We start from the raw sequence: 19436 nt of genomic DNA, 5'->3' as shown, positions 1-19436 counted from the left end.
ATACTCCAGCAACCTCTTTTCTCCTGAGAGTGAGGAGAGTGACGTGTGCAGACTTGGGGCTCTATTTTCGTCCATGCCTTACCCCTAAACTATTTTGCCATGTTTTACTATTTTGAAAAACATTTTAAATATTTCAAATAGCTGATCCACAAGCTCACAACGTGTCGATGTAGATCGGCTATTTGAAGTATTTAAAAAAATAATTGTAAAAAAAAAAACTAAAGGCAAAGAAGTTTAGCGATAAGGTGTAAGGCATGGACAAAAATATAGCTTTTTGTATCATCCCCCTTTCCCCTGTGATTAATTTAATCACTTTTTGGCTCAGAACTCTAGTTTGGAAACATTCTTTCAAGGCATTAAAAAGGGAACATATACAAATCTGCCAGTGTGATAAATCCTAACTTTCTAACCTCAAGGTTTTTTGACAAACCTTGGTCTTGAGGTGTGTGTGTGTGTGTGTGTGTGTGTGTGTGTGTGTGTGTGTGTGTGTGTGTGTGTATATGAGTGATATGGGATATTCCTCAACAGATTCTAACTTCCTGTCTCTTCACCCAAAGAAATGACACCCTGGCTGGTTTTACGTCAGCAAAATGTCAGGCTCACTTCCTAAACATCCTTCCCACTGACGTTGAACACTTCTGTATTTCTCCAGGACCACTCATGCATTTATGACCAGTCCTGCTGTCAGGCAAAGGCTGTCATTATACCATTGGATTGTATCTCATATTGAAAGTAAATTAAATTTTCCACCTCTTCCATCATTATTGATGTGGTAGGCTGGTGGCTATTTCCCATGTAGATGGGGTCTCACTCTGTTATACCCATAGAGTTATAAGATACCACAGGCCTGTACTTTTCCATGCAGACACACTTTTTGGCTAGTGGCTGAGTAGCTACATAAGTTAATGTTAGAGCGCCACTTGGTGGACGGAATTGGGAACACTCTTGGTTTTCCAGAATGATCACATATGCATCAATGTACTTGCCCTGGCTGAGGGGTTGATAAAAAGGATGGGATTGTGATATTTAGCTACCATAACTTCCCTCGGGACAATACAGCAGCTGAGCTGATCAATAAACACTAGACTAATATACACACATACACCATTACAGAGCAAGGCCTGTAAGACTATGAATGCATTTAGAAAATTTCACGTCATACTAGGAACCTATTGTAATTATATAGGATAAGTAATTTGTTGATTGTGCAACGTTTGATAAAATCACTTTGCAGTCATAAATACAAAAAATATGTTTATTTTCTAATGCATAGTAAAACAGGTCAATATAAAACAAGTTGACAGTTTAATGTACAGGAACACACACATCAAGTTGTCATCTAAAATCTAGTCACTTGTGAAGAACTGGCAGAGTGAAAATAGTAGTATTTTTTAACTGTTGATAAAAGTCATGTGATTCAGAAAGTCATGTGACTCAGAATTCCACCCATTTAATTCCACTGTCCCATTTTTTTTACCCCTGGCTGTACAATATATTGACAGTGGATTAAATGTTCCTATTTTCTCCATTCATAATGTTTATAGAAAGTGTAATTCCTCAACCAACAAGTAGAGTTTCCGCCTTAAAGCTCAAATCTGTATGTTTTATGTCCTTGGAGAACTACAATAATTATCACCACTGAGTTACAATAAAGATGACAGCACATCCTGTGCCCAAATCAGTGCTCCGTTGTTAAATCACAAGGGTTGAAATGTGGAAGAGTAAGGACACCACCATGTGCTAGTTTTCTGGATTAAGATACTCTACCATACAGATTAAGTGTAGGCTATATGTTAAGACAATATTTCACTGAATAAACAATCAATCAACTTAATGAACAGATTGAAATTACCCTAGTCCTGCACTCTTACACACCACAGTTCATTTTACTGCAACAGAAAGTTAACAGTGGCTTCATTCTCCCTTCATTTGCATGAGGGGGGGGAAACTGAATCAAAGGCCTCCCTTCACCACTAGGTGGTGTAGAAAGGCCACAGGAGAGGATGGGAGTTAAAAAGAGGAAGAGAATAAAAGATGCAAGGAGATGGCTGTGGATTGTGGCTATAGTGGTACACATTAGTTTCTCCAAATTTAAAAGAGTGAAAACAGTTAAAAAACAAGTAATAAATATATAATGTACATAGCATTCAGACATTACAATTAATTAATTAACTACAATTAATACATAATATTCAGACAGCAAAGCTTCATTGTCACATTTATGAAACCTCAAATCATCAACATTCAGAAGTAATGCAATTATCTCTGTACGCACTCAGTTTTGTTTGAAGGCAATGAGGAAGATGACGATGCCGGTCAGAATCACCATCATAAACACCACTGATGTCAAGAGGAAGGCTCGACACGCTGGCCTGGCAGTCAATCTTAACAGTGCTCCTCCTACACCGCTCTCCTCGCCCTGCCTCCCAGCACGAGCAGTGAGAGGTGGGCTGGGCAGCCCAACATCCAGGGAGTGGCTGACAGACCTCAGAGAGGCCAGTGACCTTTGTCCCCATCGTCGTTCACCTGCAGATGCCCTTTTTGAAAAGAAAGAGAATGTTGATGGAAAAGGATAACAGATATGATGGACAGCACACTTAATGAAAAACACATGTTTGGGGAAACTGAAGAACCAACATTCCTCCCCAAATGAGAATTATAAGGCAAGGCAGAGTGTTTTCCCCGATAGTGGAATCTTTTGTTGTTGTTCATTTACCCCCTTTCTCCTTATTTAGTCATTATGCCAATATTGATAATACTCCCCACTCACATTTGTGTCTCGTCACTGCTGTTGTAGCCTACCGACTCACCTGCCAGTGAAGAGCCCCCACTGGGAGGACGTAGAGCCTCCCAGTGTGTTGGGCTACTCCTTGTGCCCAAATCTGCCTGCATTCTTTTTTAATGTTTATTTCATAATTCCTAGTTCCTAGTTGTATCTCACACAAAGATAACGCTTGAAAATAACCAACAAGAAGTACAGGGCTACTGAAAATTCCGGTAAGACCCCTTTTGGCAATAGTTATTGTGCAGTTTAATTTAGATACTAAACAATCAAATGAATAACAATTAACAATCAGACCTTTTGATCTTCAGCTTTCCCTTTCTCCTGTTGAAACGGATGCTGTAGACCCTGTGCATGGCGGCAGGTAGGTAGGACAACACATCAGAGTCTGTGGTCAGCTTGGGCAACCCCAAGATTGGCAGGGGGGTGAGACTGCGGCACAGTGGGCATTGGATGCTGTTGGGCTGTACTGACTTGACATTAATACGTGCTAAACACTCCAGGCAGAATGTGTGTTTACACTGGAGCATCTTGGGACAGCGGAAGACGTTATTAAACTGGCTGAAACAGATGGCACACTCCAGGTCAGGGCAGGGACAGGGGTCCTCAAAGGGCAGCGGTGAAGGTAGAAATAGGGTTGGAGAGAGGGAGAGCGAGGGGGATTGGTTGACAACTACTGACATCTGGGAAGGGGCTGTTGTTAAAACAGGAACAAAGGACATGTAGCGGTTCGGTTTAGGGGCTTGGTTCAGGCCTGGGTCTTGAGCTGGACCAGGGACTGGTGATCCGTTGATATTTATGACTGCATCTTGAGCTGGATGTAGAGCTGGAGAAGAGTAGGGGTTTGGGTTAGCAGCTTGGGTTGGGTTTTGATCTAAAAATGAGTCCTGATAAGGAGGTGGTTTTTGGTGGGGATGTGTATAGAAAGTATGTCTGGTATTGACAACTGCATTAGAGCTTGGGGTTGAAGTTGATGATACGGTGGGGTAAGGGTGATTTGTGTTAATATTAACAAGAGGGGAGAGGTACAGTGGCGGGCCGGTTAGGGAGACGGGGGAGACAGAAGCAGCAGCATTGTGTGGTGAGAGACCGGAGTTCATGTTTGGATCTCTGTATGGATTCATGTCATGAGAGGAGGGGGGAGCCAGAGGAAGTGGAGAAGTCATACAGGAATAGAAATTAAGGTAGATGATTAGAAGTTGGGTGCTTTGCATTCAGCTGTCCACAGGGGCAGCAGTGAGCAGCTGCATGAAGATTGCAGGGATGGAGGATGTTCTATCGCTTAAGTCTTCAGGAAATGATCAGACCTTACAGACACAGTGGGGTTCTGAATCTGAAGGGAAAACATAAAACAAAACTTAAGATTTCAAATAAATTGTGACTGTTACTCTTTTAGTTAGGGTTGCCCCTGATAGAATCTAATCTGTTTTAAGTTTTCTTATTACTTATTCCAATAAGGGAAAATTGATTTCTCATTCCAGACAGCTCAAGTTTCATTAACAGCTCCCTCTTACACTTGGATCCAGAAAACAAGTCTGTGATATAATTGTGTAGACTATATAAAGGTGTGAAAAGTACCAGGTGAGGGTAGGGATTAATACAATTGTAATACTGCTCTATTTGATTTATTCTTACCAAAATAACAGCACATACATTTACATCATACTGTTTACAAATGATAAGCAAAACAACTGGTCACTAAGTTTTAACTGTTACCACTGTCCTCTGTATATTTGCATGTGAACTAAAACTTCAGCAGGAAAAGCATATCAGTACCAACTGTGTTTCTGTGTGCCTTATACATTTTCCACTCTGTTTGAGTTCATTCAGGAATTTTAAATGGAACATGTGTAATTTATACTCAGAAGAAAACAATGATAACCCTATTTTAGACACCATAACAGCACTGCACTACCTACTACCTTCCCTCTTACATTATTATTAAAGCTCACTCAGTGCCCTTTAACAAGGACACGTGGTTTCTGTGGTGAAATGCAAAGAAGCGCTAGCAAAGTGAGCGCTACACTAAGCATAGAAAGAAAAGAGGCACGCATACTGCTTACAATTCTTTAGAACATTGCAAATGTCAAAGATTTGTTCCATTCAGGACATGGCAGAAAACTAGACACATGTCCACTGCTACACTCTAGGTAGAATGGTGGTCTAGTTTGATTAGAGGACCATGACACAGGACCCATATACAATACAGTGCAGTCTTCACCCACAAGGCCTCATTTGCAACAGCTAATGTATGTGACCATCAACATGGATGTGAGTACAATACTGAACCCCTACAAACTCTTTCACTCTTGATATGAGCATCACAGCTTTACTCTAACTACTTTTCAGTCAACACTGGCCAAATGAGACATGGTCCCCACTGAAGCCTCTAACATGTGACATGTTTTCTTCCATACATAGATGTTTTATTCACACCACCACGCCTAATATGTGTTAAAATATGTGTTTTAAAATAACAACTTCCACAAGCATGCCTCTGATGCCTGGGGCTGCATCCTGTTCTATAAAGTTGTTTATTACCTTGTATGGGGTTAATTATTTCCTTGTATGTCTGTAACACATTTCCTTTTACATATTATCAGACCGTAGGAGTGTACTGTAACACTTGTCATCTTTCTGTGTCAATGCATTTCTGTGTCAATGCATTTTCTTCTTTCAATCCTGTTTAGGTTTAGTCTGTAATCTCTTATCTGAGATTGACAAACCACAACATATGGTTCCAATTGTCTTACATCAGTGTCAGATTAAGATAGATTTACATTTTACTTAGGCTACAATACTTTTGGCTGCACAAATGAAATGATGGTACATAAACTGGTCTAGCATATGGCCTCTACCAAGAATACGTTCCAGTTAGACTAAAGTAGGCTAGTTTAAATTATCCTCGACGCCAACTACACAACTAGCTCCTTAACCTACACTCTCTAAACGTAAGGTGCAGCTGAAATAATTCTGTCCTTTTGGATGACAAGTGGATACATTACTCCTTCAGCCTGATCACTGGAAGCACCTTACCTTTTTGGTCAGTCACGTTTGTTTTCTTGTATCGCTCCACATAACATAACCTATCCACTGAGCGTAAAGTTTCTCCTTGTGCTCCCTGAACCAGACAGGCCTGTTTGTGAATCTACTTTGTTTGAGCTTCTCTTGGCAATGGCTTTCTTTCTCTGCCTCTCTTGCGGCAGTGAGTCTGCATTTGAATAGTTGAATAAAACAAGGAAAAGGAAACTGGCCGTATGCAGGTATATGTTAATCAAATCACCTGGTGAAAATGTGCGCCTGCCTGGCTGCGTAAACTTTCTCGCTCCAACTGCACAGCTGGGGAGAGTTGAGGTGATTAGACTCTCTGGACTAAACAGGCATTTGAAAACTAAACAACTTAACTATCCTACTAAAAGATGTAAGTAGGAAATAGGCTAATAATTATTATTATATTTCTTCCACTTTTCGGATTTTTGTTTTAGGCCTACTGTATTGTTATAGACCTAATAATACAAAAGTTAAAGGATCACTTCACCCATTCATTCAACCTAACTTCATGGTCCTCACTATTGTGTGCCAGCGTCCTTAGCGGCTATTTCTTGGGTCAAAACACAGGTGTTTCAATTGTTTGATTGCATCTAACTAATGCTATAGTCTAATCAGAACACCTGTGTAAGGCTGTGTTGACCCAAGAAATGGCCTCTCTTAGAACTACATTTGGCACACCCTATAATGATCATCATTAGGATATGGCCCAATTTCTGTGTTTCAGAGGAGGGCTGCAGTTCAGAAACCTGCATAATGCCTACCAGTAGTCTGGGATGGGAAAATCCCAGTTGTCCGGTGTCCCAGTTGTCCGGTGTCCCAGTTGGGCGAACAGACTGTAATTATTGTCCACGACATTGCAAGCGGCGCGAAGGCCAGCGGACCTTGGTCCTGCTCTTCGCGCCCGAGCGCCACAGGCGCCAGTGCCCGCGAAGAGCGGGCAAGGGCCGGTCGCGCGAGTTACGAAGCCGTGGTGAATGCAATCGTTATATTTATGTGGCCTGGGCAAGCGCACGATAAACGCATGAATGGGATGAAGATCGCTTGCTTTACAGTCTGTTCGCCCAACTGGGACACCGGACAACTGGGACTAGCACGTCTGGGATCACTTCACTTTTCGAGTTTGTAACCGGTCTGGAGCGGAAAACACAACACGTCATGTTGTAGTGTAAGGACTAAATTTGCCGGAAAGATCAAACCGGATTCAGTTTTAACCCAAAATAATTCCCTTTGCTCAAGGACATACTTTTAGGGCCTACCTAATAAACTTCTTGATGTGGTGTAGTTTTGCTTTCGAAAAATGTGTTTGGTACATGCATCTTTTAGTCCAACTGTTAGCGACTGGCAAGACTACACTAGGCTACTCGAACATTTTAAAAGGGATTGGGGAAACAAATGGGGGGAACCAAATCAAAGCGCCGCCGCTTCTTCTAGTGGTTTCCGCGCTTTAGGCCGAAACCAAACAGCATGTTGTGAACGAACACCAGCCTGGTTGGGGCACGTCCTGATAAGGCAAATGCCGATAAGGCAAACGCTGATAAGGCAAACTAATGTACTAAACCTCCTTTTGTTATGGTGAAATGTGAGCTCACCTGCATTGCGTTTCATGATCCCATTCATGCGTTTATCGTGGGCTTGAATATAACGGTGCATTCACCACGGCTTCGTAACTCGCGCGGCCGGCCCTGGCCTGCTCTTCGCGCCCGAGCGCCGCACCAAGGTCCGCTGGCCTTCGCGCCGCTTGCAATGTCGTGGACAATAACTGTGACATATAACCATTGTAACGCTCATTTGCTGCCAAAAACGAGGAACCCGAGAATTTCGCGATGTACCACCCTGCCACGCCCGAGGAACCCGAGAATTTTTGAAAAAAAAAAAAAAGAAAAATCAAAAAAAATCTTTTTCAAAAAAAATGTTTTGACCCCAAAACATTTAGTAGGCATGATAGCGATCGCGAAATTGCATGTTTAACCCCCATAGCAACCCCATCTTTCAAACATGGCAGCCATCTTTGTTTACATTTTAGGAAAACATAATGGCTGCTATCTCATGAATGCCTGAACGGATTTCCATTCGGATTTTTTTGTTTGAAAGCTGTGAGCAATGTGGACACACGTGGTGCATTATCTAGGCATGGGTGTGCATGATCCGTGCACTATGAATTACATGGAAGTCTATGGAGACAGTTTGGCATAATTAGAGTACGAAGGTATTGTTAAATGGCAGCAGATGAGTTAACGGCGTTTGTCTTAACACATATGGTGCCAACCCCGAGTTTCCCGAGTTTGTATTGGTACTACCGCCCGCTGTGCCAACCCCGAGTTTCCCGAGTTTGGGCCGTTTTTGAAAAACATTTTTTTTTTTTTTCAATTTTTTTTTTCCAAAAACCTTTTTTGGACCTCCAGAAATGTGTTAGGCATGATCGCGATCGCGAAATTGCATGTTTAACCCCCATACCAACCCATTCTTTCAAACATGGCAGCCATGTTTGTTTACATCTGAAGAAAACATAATGGCTCATAAATCATGAATGCCTGAACGGATTTCCAAGCGGATTTTTTTGTTTGAAAGCTGTGAACAGCATCTACACACGTGGTGCATCATCTAGGCATGGGCGTGCACAATCCGTGCACTATAAATTACATGGAGGTCTATGGAGACCATGGCATCGCGGGACATTGAAGAGAAAAAATCATTGCAACATAAGTGTTAAGGGGATTTCCCCGCCTGGTTGACTTGACTTGCCTTTCAGCTCCCTTCACTGCTTCTAAAGTAGGCAACCCCCCACAATGAAATGCTTTCGTTTCAAGTCAGTAGCATTACAAAGAACCCAAAAACCACTTCCATTTCCCATTTCAAGTGTGTTTGTATCACTTCCATTTCCCATTTCAAGTACGTTTGTATCACTTCAATTTCCCATTTCAAGTGTGTTTGTCTTATATGTAACGCCAGTTACTATTCCAAAGCCCCCCCCAGGTAAATGTTTTGGGGTGGGTAGATCATGTTGAGCTTGTCATTTTAAAAGTAGCTCTCCAGTCAAAAATGTGTGGGCACCCCTGGACTAGAGGTCTTCATAATTGCCTACTAGACAATGTTTAGGGTGAAGTGATCCTTTAATTCTTAATATACAGTATATGTGATTGATGTTCAAAAGAACTCAACTGAAATTGTACAAGAAAATTCATAACACATGTGTTTACACAACACAGTCTTTATTAATTAGTAAAATAAAAGCTAGAAAAAGTCAAAGTTGTGTATGTTTTTAAAACACTAATAGGAAGAGAACATTTTGTTTAATAAACTAAAACATACATACAGTACATACATACAAAAGAACACTTGTGCTCATCTGGACCCCATGAATACAAAAAAGGAACCTTCAAAAGAAGGAACCACACACACACACAACACAAATGCAGCTTAAATTATTGCACAACGCACCATACTGTATACTGTATATAAAATGCAGCTTCGAAAGTGCCTTGGAAGATAATTGAGTATGAATCTTGGTGATAACAGTTCCTTTGTTTTCATCTGTCACACTTGGCTGATGGTCTTGGAGCCTGTGTCTCGGTTGCTTCTCCTTGCTTCTGCAGTGTCACCTGTTTCTGATGCTTGATGCAGTCCAATAGCTCTCTTGGAGATTTTTTGGAATGTAGGGCTGGAGAAGTAGTAGACAACAGGATCCAATATGCAGTTGAGATAGGTCAGGGTAATCGTGATGTAAAATGCTTGGTCCAGATTTTCAGATGTAGATTGGCTCTTCATCCAGGTATGTAACGTTGCAATGTTACTTGGGAGGAAGCAGACAGTGAAGACAATCACCACTACTGTGATGAGCCACAGAGCCTTTTTGATCTTGGGATCTTGAGCCAGTTGTCCCCTTCTCAGTTGACCAATGATTTGGAACGTGCAGTAGAGTATTGCAGCCAGTGGCAGCCAGAAGGAGAGTACAAACACAGATCTATGCCACGTCAGACTAAACCCTGAATTGGACTGATGACCCTCCAGCTTAACCGTAAAGCTCTCGCAGAGGATTGTATTGTTTCTTGGTATAGCCAGGAGATGAGCAGTCATTGAGATGGTGACCAGCCACAGTCCAACTGCACAGCATACTGCTTTGTGGATACTTAAAGAATTGATGGGATGGTGGGGATGCACCACACGCACATACCTGTCCACAGCAACAGCCAATAAGAACATGATACTTCCAGTGCGGTTCATTGCCAACATGAAGAGATCAATGTTGCAGAAAATATCGCCAAAGTGCCAGTTCATCTCAGAGACGTAGTAGCTTGCACGGAATGGCAGAGCTGCAATGAGCAAGAAGTCTGCCAGTGCCAGGTTGAATAGGAGAACAGTGCTGCTCTTCCAGGGCTTCAGGTGGAAACAGAAGATCCAGAGAGCCAGGCCATTGCCGACAACACCCAGAATAATCTCAGTGATAAGTACTGGAGGTAGCACTTTGATGAGCAATGCATGAGTTCCATTGAATTGGTCAGCCATTTTCACATACAGTATGTCTGGGTTTGTTGGATACAGGTCCACTATAAGCAAGCAAATTCGTATTGCTTGCTTATAAGAGGTGGCACTTGCTGAGCATGGAAGCACTGTGGTTTGAAGGATGACGCTCTTAGTCAGTCACAGGAAACCCACCAAATTTTCGTTTTGATTAATGATGTTTCTTTTTTGCACAGCACATCCCCAAAATGTGGTCACTTACTGACACAACATGTTAGTACAACAGAACCTTCCACTATGAGTAAGTGTGCGTAATGAGTATAGCCAACACAATTTACAATTTAGGCATTTAGCAGCCAGAGAGCGATTTACAAAAGCAAGGACAGCACAAGGTAATATAACACCAAATTGGGACTCCTGGACTGCTGCCCTCCACTCCTTCCTAATGTCCAGCATCAGGGTCTGCTGTCATCATGCCTCAGTGTGTCCATGTAGTTGGTGCGCCCCCATCCCCTCTAGGTGTGCCTTGAGTTGGCTCACACAGCATCAGTGGCATGTGCCTGACACAGTGCCCAGCCAGCAGAGGTGGAAACTAAGTACATTTACTCAGAGGTGGAAACTAACTAAGTACATTTACTCAAGTACTGTACTTAAGTAGGCCTACTATTTTGAGGTATTTTTACTTTACTGGAGTATTTCCAATTTTCTGTACCATTACTTCTACTCCACTACATCTCAGAGGCAAATATTATACTTTTACTACATTACAATTATTTGAAAACTTAAGTTACTAGTTACTTTGTAGATTTTGATTATTGTTACAAAACTTCACCCACTTCAGCCCTATAGACATTTCGGGCTTCGGCCATTCGAAAATAGCCGATCTACAAGCTCACATTATGAGCTTGTAGAGCTGATATTTCCAAAAGATTTTAAAGCGGAACATTCTGCATAATAAGTACTTTTTACGTTTGGTACTTTAAGTACATTTTAATACCAATACTATTGTATTTTTACTTTTACAAAACTTTTTGGACCGTCATGGTCGCGGTTACTATCAAAACTTCGACCAGGTGTCTGTCAGTCAGTCAGTCAGTCTGTCACACGTCACACTTTTTCCCTGCACATATCTCCGCAACCGTTTCCCCGATCCATGCCAAATTTTGCACACACACACTCCTTACCTGCCAAACCACAACCTCCACAACCTTCACATGACCCTCTTCTAGCACCACCATGAGGCCAATTCTTGCAAAACACATTTATGGACACAGCTCCTACACATTTTGACCTAAAATCACGCAAATCGGTACACAGTATGTCTACACTCATGTCTTCAACATGGATCTGTCCCATTTAGTGCCACCTTCAGGCTGATTTTTTAAAACACATTTTTGGACACTGCTCCTACAGATTTTGCCCTAAAATCACACAAATCGTTACACACTATGTCTACACTCATGTCATCAACATGGATCTGTCCCATATAGCGCCACCATCGGGCCGATTTTTTCAAACACATTTTTGGACACTGCTCCTACAAACACATTTTTGGACACTGCTCCTACAGATTTTGCCCTAAAATCACGCAAATCGGTACACAGTATGTCTACACTCATCTCATCAACATGGATCTGTCCCATATAGCGCCACCATCAGGCTGATTTTTTCAAACACATTTTTAGACACTCCTCCTACACATTTTGCCCTAAAATCACGCTGCGACCTGACTGTCGCTTATCTCCCGATTAGGGAGTCTTACTGGTAATTATGGACTTTTACTGTTATGGAGTATATCAATATTTTCACTTAAAGGTACACTAGGTAACTTTAAGACAATTATTTTCGACCGTCAGGTCGCAGTTACTATCAAAACCTACACCAGTCAGTCAGTCAGTCTGTCTGTCTGTCTGTCTGTCTGTCTGTCTGTCTGTCTGTCTGTCTGTCTGTCTGTCTGTCTGTCTGTCTGTCTGTCTGTCCGTCTGTCCGTCTGTCTGTCTGTCCGTCCGTCCGTCCGTCCGTCCGTCCGTCAGTCTGTCCGTCACACGTCACGTCACACTTTTGCACTACTCATATCTCCGCCACCGTTGCCCCTAAACCACAACCTCCACCCCTCAATTCTCACATGGCCCTCTTCTAACCATGAGGCCGATTCTTGCAAAACACATTTTTGGACACGGCTCCTAAAATTTAGCCCTAATATCACGCAAATCGGTACACAGTATGTCTAGACTCATGTCATCAACATGGATCTGTCCCATTTAGCGCCACCTTCAGGCTGATTCTTTAAAACACATTTTTGGAAACTGCTCCTTAAAATTTTGCCCTAAAATCACGCAAATCGGTACACAGTATGCCTACACCCATGTCATCAACATGGATCTGTCCCATTTAGCTCCACCTTCAGGCCGATTTTTTAAAACACATTTTTGGACACTGCTCCGACAGATTTGGCCCTAAAATCACGCAAAGCGGTACACAGTATGTCGACAGTCATGTCAGCAACATGGATCTGTCCCATTTAGCGCCACCATCAGGCCGACTTTTACATGCGACCTGACAGTCGCTTATCGCCGATTAGGGAGTCTTACTGGTAATATAAACTTATATGTAGGCCTATATACATTTTTTAGCAGACATTTCCCTTTATCAGCCACTATATTATTGTGCTGGGGTGTTTCCTTGCAAAAAGACACATCCCCCTGACTTTATTTTGGTTCTGTTCCACTTATGTTGACATTCAAACCTTGCAGGGACAGAAAAGTCTGTGAGGGGGAGCTCAGCTCCCTTTGAACTTCAAAGGGTTGTTTGATTGGGCCTAACTTGTTCTGTGCTCGTTAGTGATCTCTCTATGCCCCTCACAGACCTTTCTGTCTCTGCACGGTTTAAATGTTACAGTTTACAGTTACAGTTTATGCATTTAGCAGACACTTTTAATCCAAAGCGATTTAAATATTCAGATAATACATCGCTCTAATAAACAACCTTGTCAACAATGTCAACATAAACACTGGAACAGAACCAAAATACAGCCAGGAAACACCCCAGCACTCGATAATATAGTGGCTGATAAAGGGAAATGACAGATGTTTTTCGCACAGGATGAAATTCATTTGCAAGTGTGATTCGAGTTGCGGTTGGTTGTTTACGTTGGACTGGTTAAACTGACACAATATGTCCGTTTTTCTATTGAGTACTCACGCCATGGAGACTTGAGTTCAATAATATTTTTGGTTTTTTGTTGCATTCCTAAGACAAAAATGTGATTACAATAAATGTACCCCCACCGGAATCAATGGGGGTAAATTTACTATAATATTTTTTTTTCTTAGGAATGCGACAAATACAAAACAATATTATTGAACTCAAGTCTCCACAATAGAACAAAAGTCATTCTGGGGGTGAACTACTCCTTTAATATTGATGGGCAAAAAAGGGATTCTATTAGTGTGTAGTCCTATCAACTGCCGACGTCAACGTCGGACGCTCAAATTCGCCCCGATTCATTTTTTAGGCCGTCCAACGCCGGCACGACACCGTCATTTTGGTGGAGCCCTAGCCTTAGGGTACCCCCTTCCCTTATGCCCATATATGGAGATCCCCAGGCATCAAACCTAGGCCCTAACTCGCCAAGTTCCTGCTTGACTTTACTAATTAACATACGTTTTATGCCCATATATGGAGATCCCTGTCTCAATGTCATCAATATTAAGGACATATCTGGGAATGCCCATATTATGTAATGCCCATATATGGGCATGTTTTGACATAACATTGTAGACTAACATGCAGGGGTCTCCATATATGGGTAACTGGTCCGATATACATCACTGGCCAGATGGCCAAGAATTGGCACGACCTCGCCCTTTAGGGCGAGACCCTGAGGTGTCTTACTAGTAGTTAACTGCGACCTATGGTCGCAAAAAAATTGTTACCTAGTGTACCTAAGTAAAAAGAAATTAGTACTTTTTACACCACTGCCAGCCAGCCTAATCTTTCTCATTCTGTTCTTGCCCTTGACCAGTGGAAATAATTTCTTTCCCCCTCGCACACCAAGGTGCCAGAGACATAGGAAATAAGTAAGTAACACAGAAATTCAACAGAGTTGCTTGTGCACAAGAAAAACCTCACACTGAACAAGAAAAACATCATACCACACAGGAAATACAATTACAGAAAAAAGGGGAGGCTCTGTGGTCTGTCTGTCTGTAGCATGGTGACTACTGGTGTTTAAAGTACTGCATATTGTGCACCCCCGGATGTAATGTAACGAACAGAGTAGCCATGAATAAAGAATAAAATAGACAATGAATCAGAATAAAAACAGTGATTAGGCTATTACTAGACTTCTCTAACGAAATATATACAGTAGCCTATATAGTAGTATGCTGTATGAATAGGAGGCACCACATTGGCGATAGTCTGATATAAAATCAGTGCAGCCTAGGGTATATGGAGTCATGAAGTCTTGAATTGTGGAGGGGAGTGGGCAGTGGTGTAAACTAAGCAACTACATTTACTTAAGTACTGTACTTAAGTACAATTTTGAGGTATTTGTGCTTTACCTCTACTCCACTACATCTCGGATCCAATTATTGTACTTTTACTCCACTACAATTATTTGAGCACTACAATTATTTGAGCACTTTAGTTACGTTTGAAATTTTGAAATAGGACATTCTGCATAATGAGTACTTTTAACTTTTGGTACTTTGAGCACACGCATCTCATCAGCTCATTAGCCAGCTCTCATGGAGAGAGCCCTTAGCCTTCCCTACGAGTCGGGATATCTGGCCTTACAACCCAGATATCTCATAAGCATGAGGGTTTTGACATCTCGGTTAAGTTCTCACCGGACACCACTGCGGCGGGTCCTAATCCTGGACAACCAGTCCCTTTGAGTAGTTAACAGAGTATTTCTACTTTCTGCAAAGATCTAGCTTCCAATGCAATGTTAAAGTGGAAGATGAGTGTTAAAATGTTCATTTACTTCTTTCTATCGTTTTATTCAGAGAGTTTGATTTCAGTGGGTGGGGTGCAAGTGGCTATAAATATGTATTTTTAGACACAATGAGCCGACACATTCTTTTATTATTTACAGCTACACCACTAGTCACACCTAGAGGTGGAAAGAGTACTGAAAAATCCTACTCAAAGTAAGAGTACTGTTACTTTTTTAGTAAGAGTAAGGGTGCCCTCACACCAAAATACCTATGAGAGTGGAATCCGCATTCTGCCAATGCATTTCAATGAGAAGGGAGCGTTTTTTGCAGAAATCCTAGCTCTGCTGGCATGAAACCGCTTCACTCTCATTGAAATGCATTGGCGGAACGCGGATTCCACCCTCATAGGTATTTCAGTGTGAGGGCACCCTAAGAGTAAAAGTACTAGTCCAGGAAATTACTCAAAAGTAAGTAAAAAGTAACCTATTTAAAAACTACTCTTTGAGTAAAAAGTTAACGTTTTCTTTTCTTCGTTTTTTTAATTAATTACATGTTACACACGTTACCGGTTACCTAAGCTGTCCCAATGCGATGTCATTAACCAGGAGGAGAAAAACACTAATCAGAAAACCACTTTTAATAACATTTTTAAGAAAATATATTATGTAAACTGTATGTAAACAATACACACAAATCAAGTGCTTAGGTCAGTGGTTCTCAACCTTTTCAGGCTGCGAACCCCAAAATAATAATATTTCAACTGCAGACCCCAGTCCCCCACCCTGACAAGCACTTGGAATTGTAGTACAATTAGTTTGACTACATCTGTTCCATTGTGAAAATAGCAGATCTACATGCTCACAATGTCACAGAGGCGTTGTGAGCATGTAGATCTGCTATTTTCACAATTTTGGCCTCTATTATTTAATCGTGCACTACTGCCACCCTCCATACTGCTTTCAAAGTATGTCAAAAACCTGAATTTACTTTACTTATTTACTGAATTTAACTCTTAAACTACTCTTGTCCAAATATAACAAGTATTTACTTTTTTAATTACTTAAAAGTAAGAGTAAGGGTGCCCACACACCAAAATACCTAGAGTGGAATCCGCCAATGCATTTCAATGAGAATGGAGCGTTTTTTTGCCAGTAGGATTTCTGCAAAAAAACGCTCCATACATTGGACATACTTTGGTGTGAGGGCACCCTAAAGAGTAGAGCATTAAAAATCACTTTAAAAGTACAGATCCTCAAAAAAACTACTCTTGAGTCGAGTATTTTCCACCTCTAGTCACACCTAACCATGAAAGGAAACCATGTGGGGGATGGGTTTATTGCGGCTAAAAAGACACAAAACGATAGAAAGAAAGACATTAAAACATTTTAACACTCATCTTTTCTTTTCTCTTATTACAATCTAAAATATGAACCCTTGTTGTAGTAAAGTAAAACATTTGAGAACTTTTTTCACCACCGCCAGTAGGAGTGGTGTGTGTGAGGTGTATGTGATGGATAGCAGTCGGGTGTTCTGACAGAAGTTTGACAGCCTGGGGGAAGAAGCTGTTACAGAACCTTGCAGAACCTTTCAGCCTGATGGCAGTGGGGGATCTTGATGATTATAATGATTATGATTCGTATTAATGTTGTTATTATCATTATTATTAATATTATTATTTTGCCTCCTGTTGATTGAGCAGTGCCTGGTAGATGTGTTATGCTTGGCAGTATTGGGCTGTGGAATTTATGAATGAGCCCGGGGCGTGCACCTGGACTTTGTTTATGACGTTTGGACATTTTCTAGGGTGGTCTCTTGGAGGGTCTTGTGTACTAAGCACTCAGAAAAATAATTTACTTTCAAAGAATAATGGTCTTTTCCCTCCCTTAATTTTATTGAGCCGATATAAACATGCACTCAGTAAAACCCTGTAAAACCTCACCAGATTTTACTGTGTGGAGAAACAAGTTCAAGGGCAGAACGGGGAGAAGGGATGCACAATATGTTAGATACGATCATAGATGTGTATATAATAATTGCTCAGATTTATACAGCTTTTTTCTAAGTAGCCTACTCAAAGTCGCTTTATATAAAAGAAAAGGAACCAACTTTATTACGGGAAATAAAAAAGAGAAGTGCTACAATAGACTAAATATTTGTAAAAGTGGTTTTGAAGGAAGGGAGTGGCATCAATAAATGCATGTATATCGTCACTGTCGGGCAGAAACCTCGTATCTCCAAGTTTCAAATGTGTACGTTTTTTCAAGTAAAGCCCTGCTTCATCATACAAGACTGTTGCACAAAACTAGTGAAAATAGCTGATCTACAAGCACACAACGCCTCCCGATGCGATGCGAGGTGTTGTGAGCTTGTAGATCAGCTATTTTCACAAAACAGTTTTGGACATACAAGGTTTCCACCCGACAACAGCGATATGTTTTCTATGTGTCCAAGCACTGACACAAACAATGCTGGTACTTTTGTTTTGAGCTAGTCTGAGCTTCCTTTTCTTCTCAAGCTTAGATAAATACCTTGCAACTGCAGTCCCCTCGGGCCAGTCCAGACCTGAGGCAACAGTTGAACCTCACCTGGTCATTCTCAGCTCTCTTGTCTGACCTGGGAAATGAAGTGCCTTTCAAATTCTATCCATTACGGGGTAAAATAAATCATTATGTAATGGTAACATAGGCCTACAAGCTGCGTCAGCAGGTAACCATTATTTTAAGGTCCTAAATATCCGGTCTGCTGGTTAACCACTTTGGCATGCAGGCTCACTTAGGATCCCATTCTATTTTAAAATCTCTGTTGATGAAATAAATATGTTCCTCGCAATGGACACAGATGAATACATTCTTCTTACCTAAAACATCAGTAAATTAAGTTCAGCTGGGATTTATAGCAGGGGGCCCTAACTTGCAAGTAGGCCCCCAAAACATCCAGATTTATAGAGGTTTCCTACCGTTTTATAAGGTCTTATGCTTTTTAAGTGTCACATCTGGGTCAGGAGGCCCAGAATTCCTAGCAGAACCCTCCTGGCTATTGGACGGGCGTCTACATGTCTGGTCTCACAGGGACACTATAAATGTAGGAACTCTTAACACACAACAGGTCAGTCACAACACACTGAACAGACTTTGGTCCTGATTTGCTGATCAACATGTATACGATGAGACTAGCCGCCTTCGCCTGTGAGTATGAACATATTGTCAATAAGAACCAAGTTATGGTGTTTAGTTTAGTTTAGTTCAGTTATTTTTTTCTGCGCGCCCACATGCGCACGCACGCACACACACACACACACACACACACACACACACACACACACACACACACACACACACACACGCACACACACACACACACACACACACAGACACAAACCGCATGCATCTCCAGGAGATGCGTTTCTGCTGTGTTTTACCAATAACAGGAGGTCACTTGGTCTATTTAGGATGAACATTTGGATATTAAATGTGTTAGATGTCAGAGGAAAGGGAGGGGACATCAATGCCATTTTCTTGCATTTTACAATTTAGGCATTTAGCATTGGCATTGGAACCACAACAGACCAAGCACCTCACCTGCAGAGAAATAATTAGTATGCTAACTAACCACACTGTTTTCTTTCCTTTTCAGTGCTAGCCGCAGCCTGGTATTTCACCAGCGCTGGTAAGTTTTAATTTTTTATTTGAACGAATTATTTTGGGCATTTATATGCTTTATTCAGATGGGTCAGTGTAGAGAGGTAGAAAGCCTTGGGCAGAGGGAGAGGAGAGACATGCAAGACAAGATAAAGCTCAGATTTTAACACAGGTCCTCGCTCTCACAATGACTATAATTGTCTTTATATTAACTGAAGAAATAATAGTGGTTAGGAGACAACACTATTTCACCTAAAGGGGCTTCTTTTACCAGAACAAACACTGGGAGAATTAACTATGCCTTTTTAAGTTATGGTTAGTAATATTTTGTAATATTTTAATTATTGTAATGAAATTAAAATGAAACTTTATGAACCCTGATCAAACTGAAAAGCGGTCACACTGAAAATTGGACAAGATGTGTCTTTAGAAAGTGGTTCTGTGTGGTACTGTAGCTAAACACAGATTTTCACCATGAGCCTGTTTCACCTCTACCAATAAACACAAGCGGAGTTGTGATCTGACCAACGTGTTTGTTTAACAGAGGGAGTTGTGATCTATACC

At 41.4% G+C, this 19436-nt stretch overlaps 2 protein-coding genes across 2 annotated transcripts; both read right to left on the bottom strand.

The window, feature by feature from the left end:
* Positions 1–2275: 2275 nt before the first annotated feature.
* Positions 2276–3465, bottom strand: LOC308295560 (E3 ubiquitin-protein ligase RNF182; the record flags this gene model as incomplete). The annotated part of the gene is made up of 2 exons (XM_080738612.1): positions 2276–2526; positions 3072–3465. 2 exons carry the CDS (start codon positions 3463–3465, stop codon positions 2276–2278), a joined length of 645 nt encoding a protein of 214 aa, XP_080594738.1.
* Positions 3466–9367: 5902 nt separating this feature from the next.
* On the bottom strand, positions 9368–10336 carry LOC308295559 (hydroxycarboxylic acid receptor 2-like; the record flags this gene model as incomplete). Its single annotated transcript, XM_080738611.1, has 1 exon — positions 9368–10336. One exon carries the CDS (start codon positions 10334–10336, stop codon positions 9368–9370), a length of 969 nt encoding a protein of 322 aa, XP_080594737.1.
* Positions 10337–19436: the final 9100 nt, after the last annotated feature.

This window comes from Nannobrachium achirus (genome assembly GCF_963921795.1).
Source record: "Nannobrachium achirus genome assembly, chromosome: 12".
In the NCBI taxonomy this organism is placed as follows: Eukaryota; Metazoa; Chordata; class Actinopteri; order Myctophiformes; family Myctophidae; genus Nannobrachium; species Nannobrachium achirus.
This window is presented reverse-complemented; position numbering and strand designations above follow the sequence as displayed.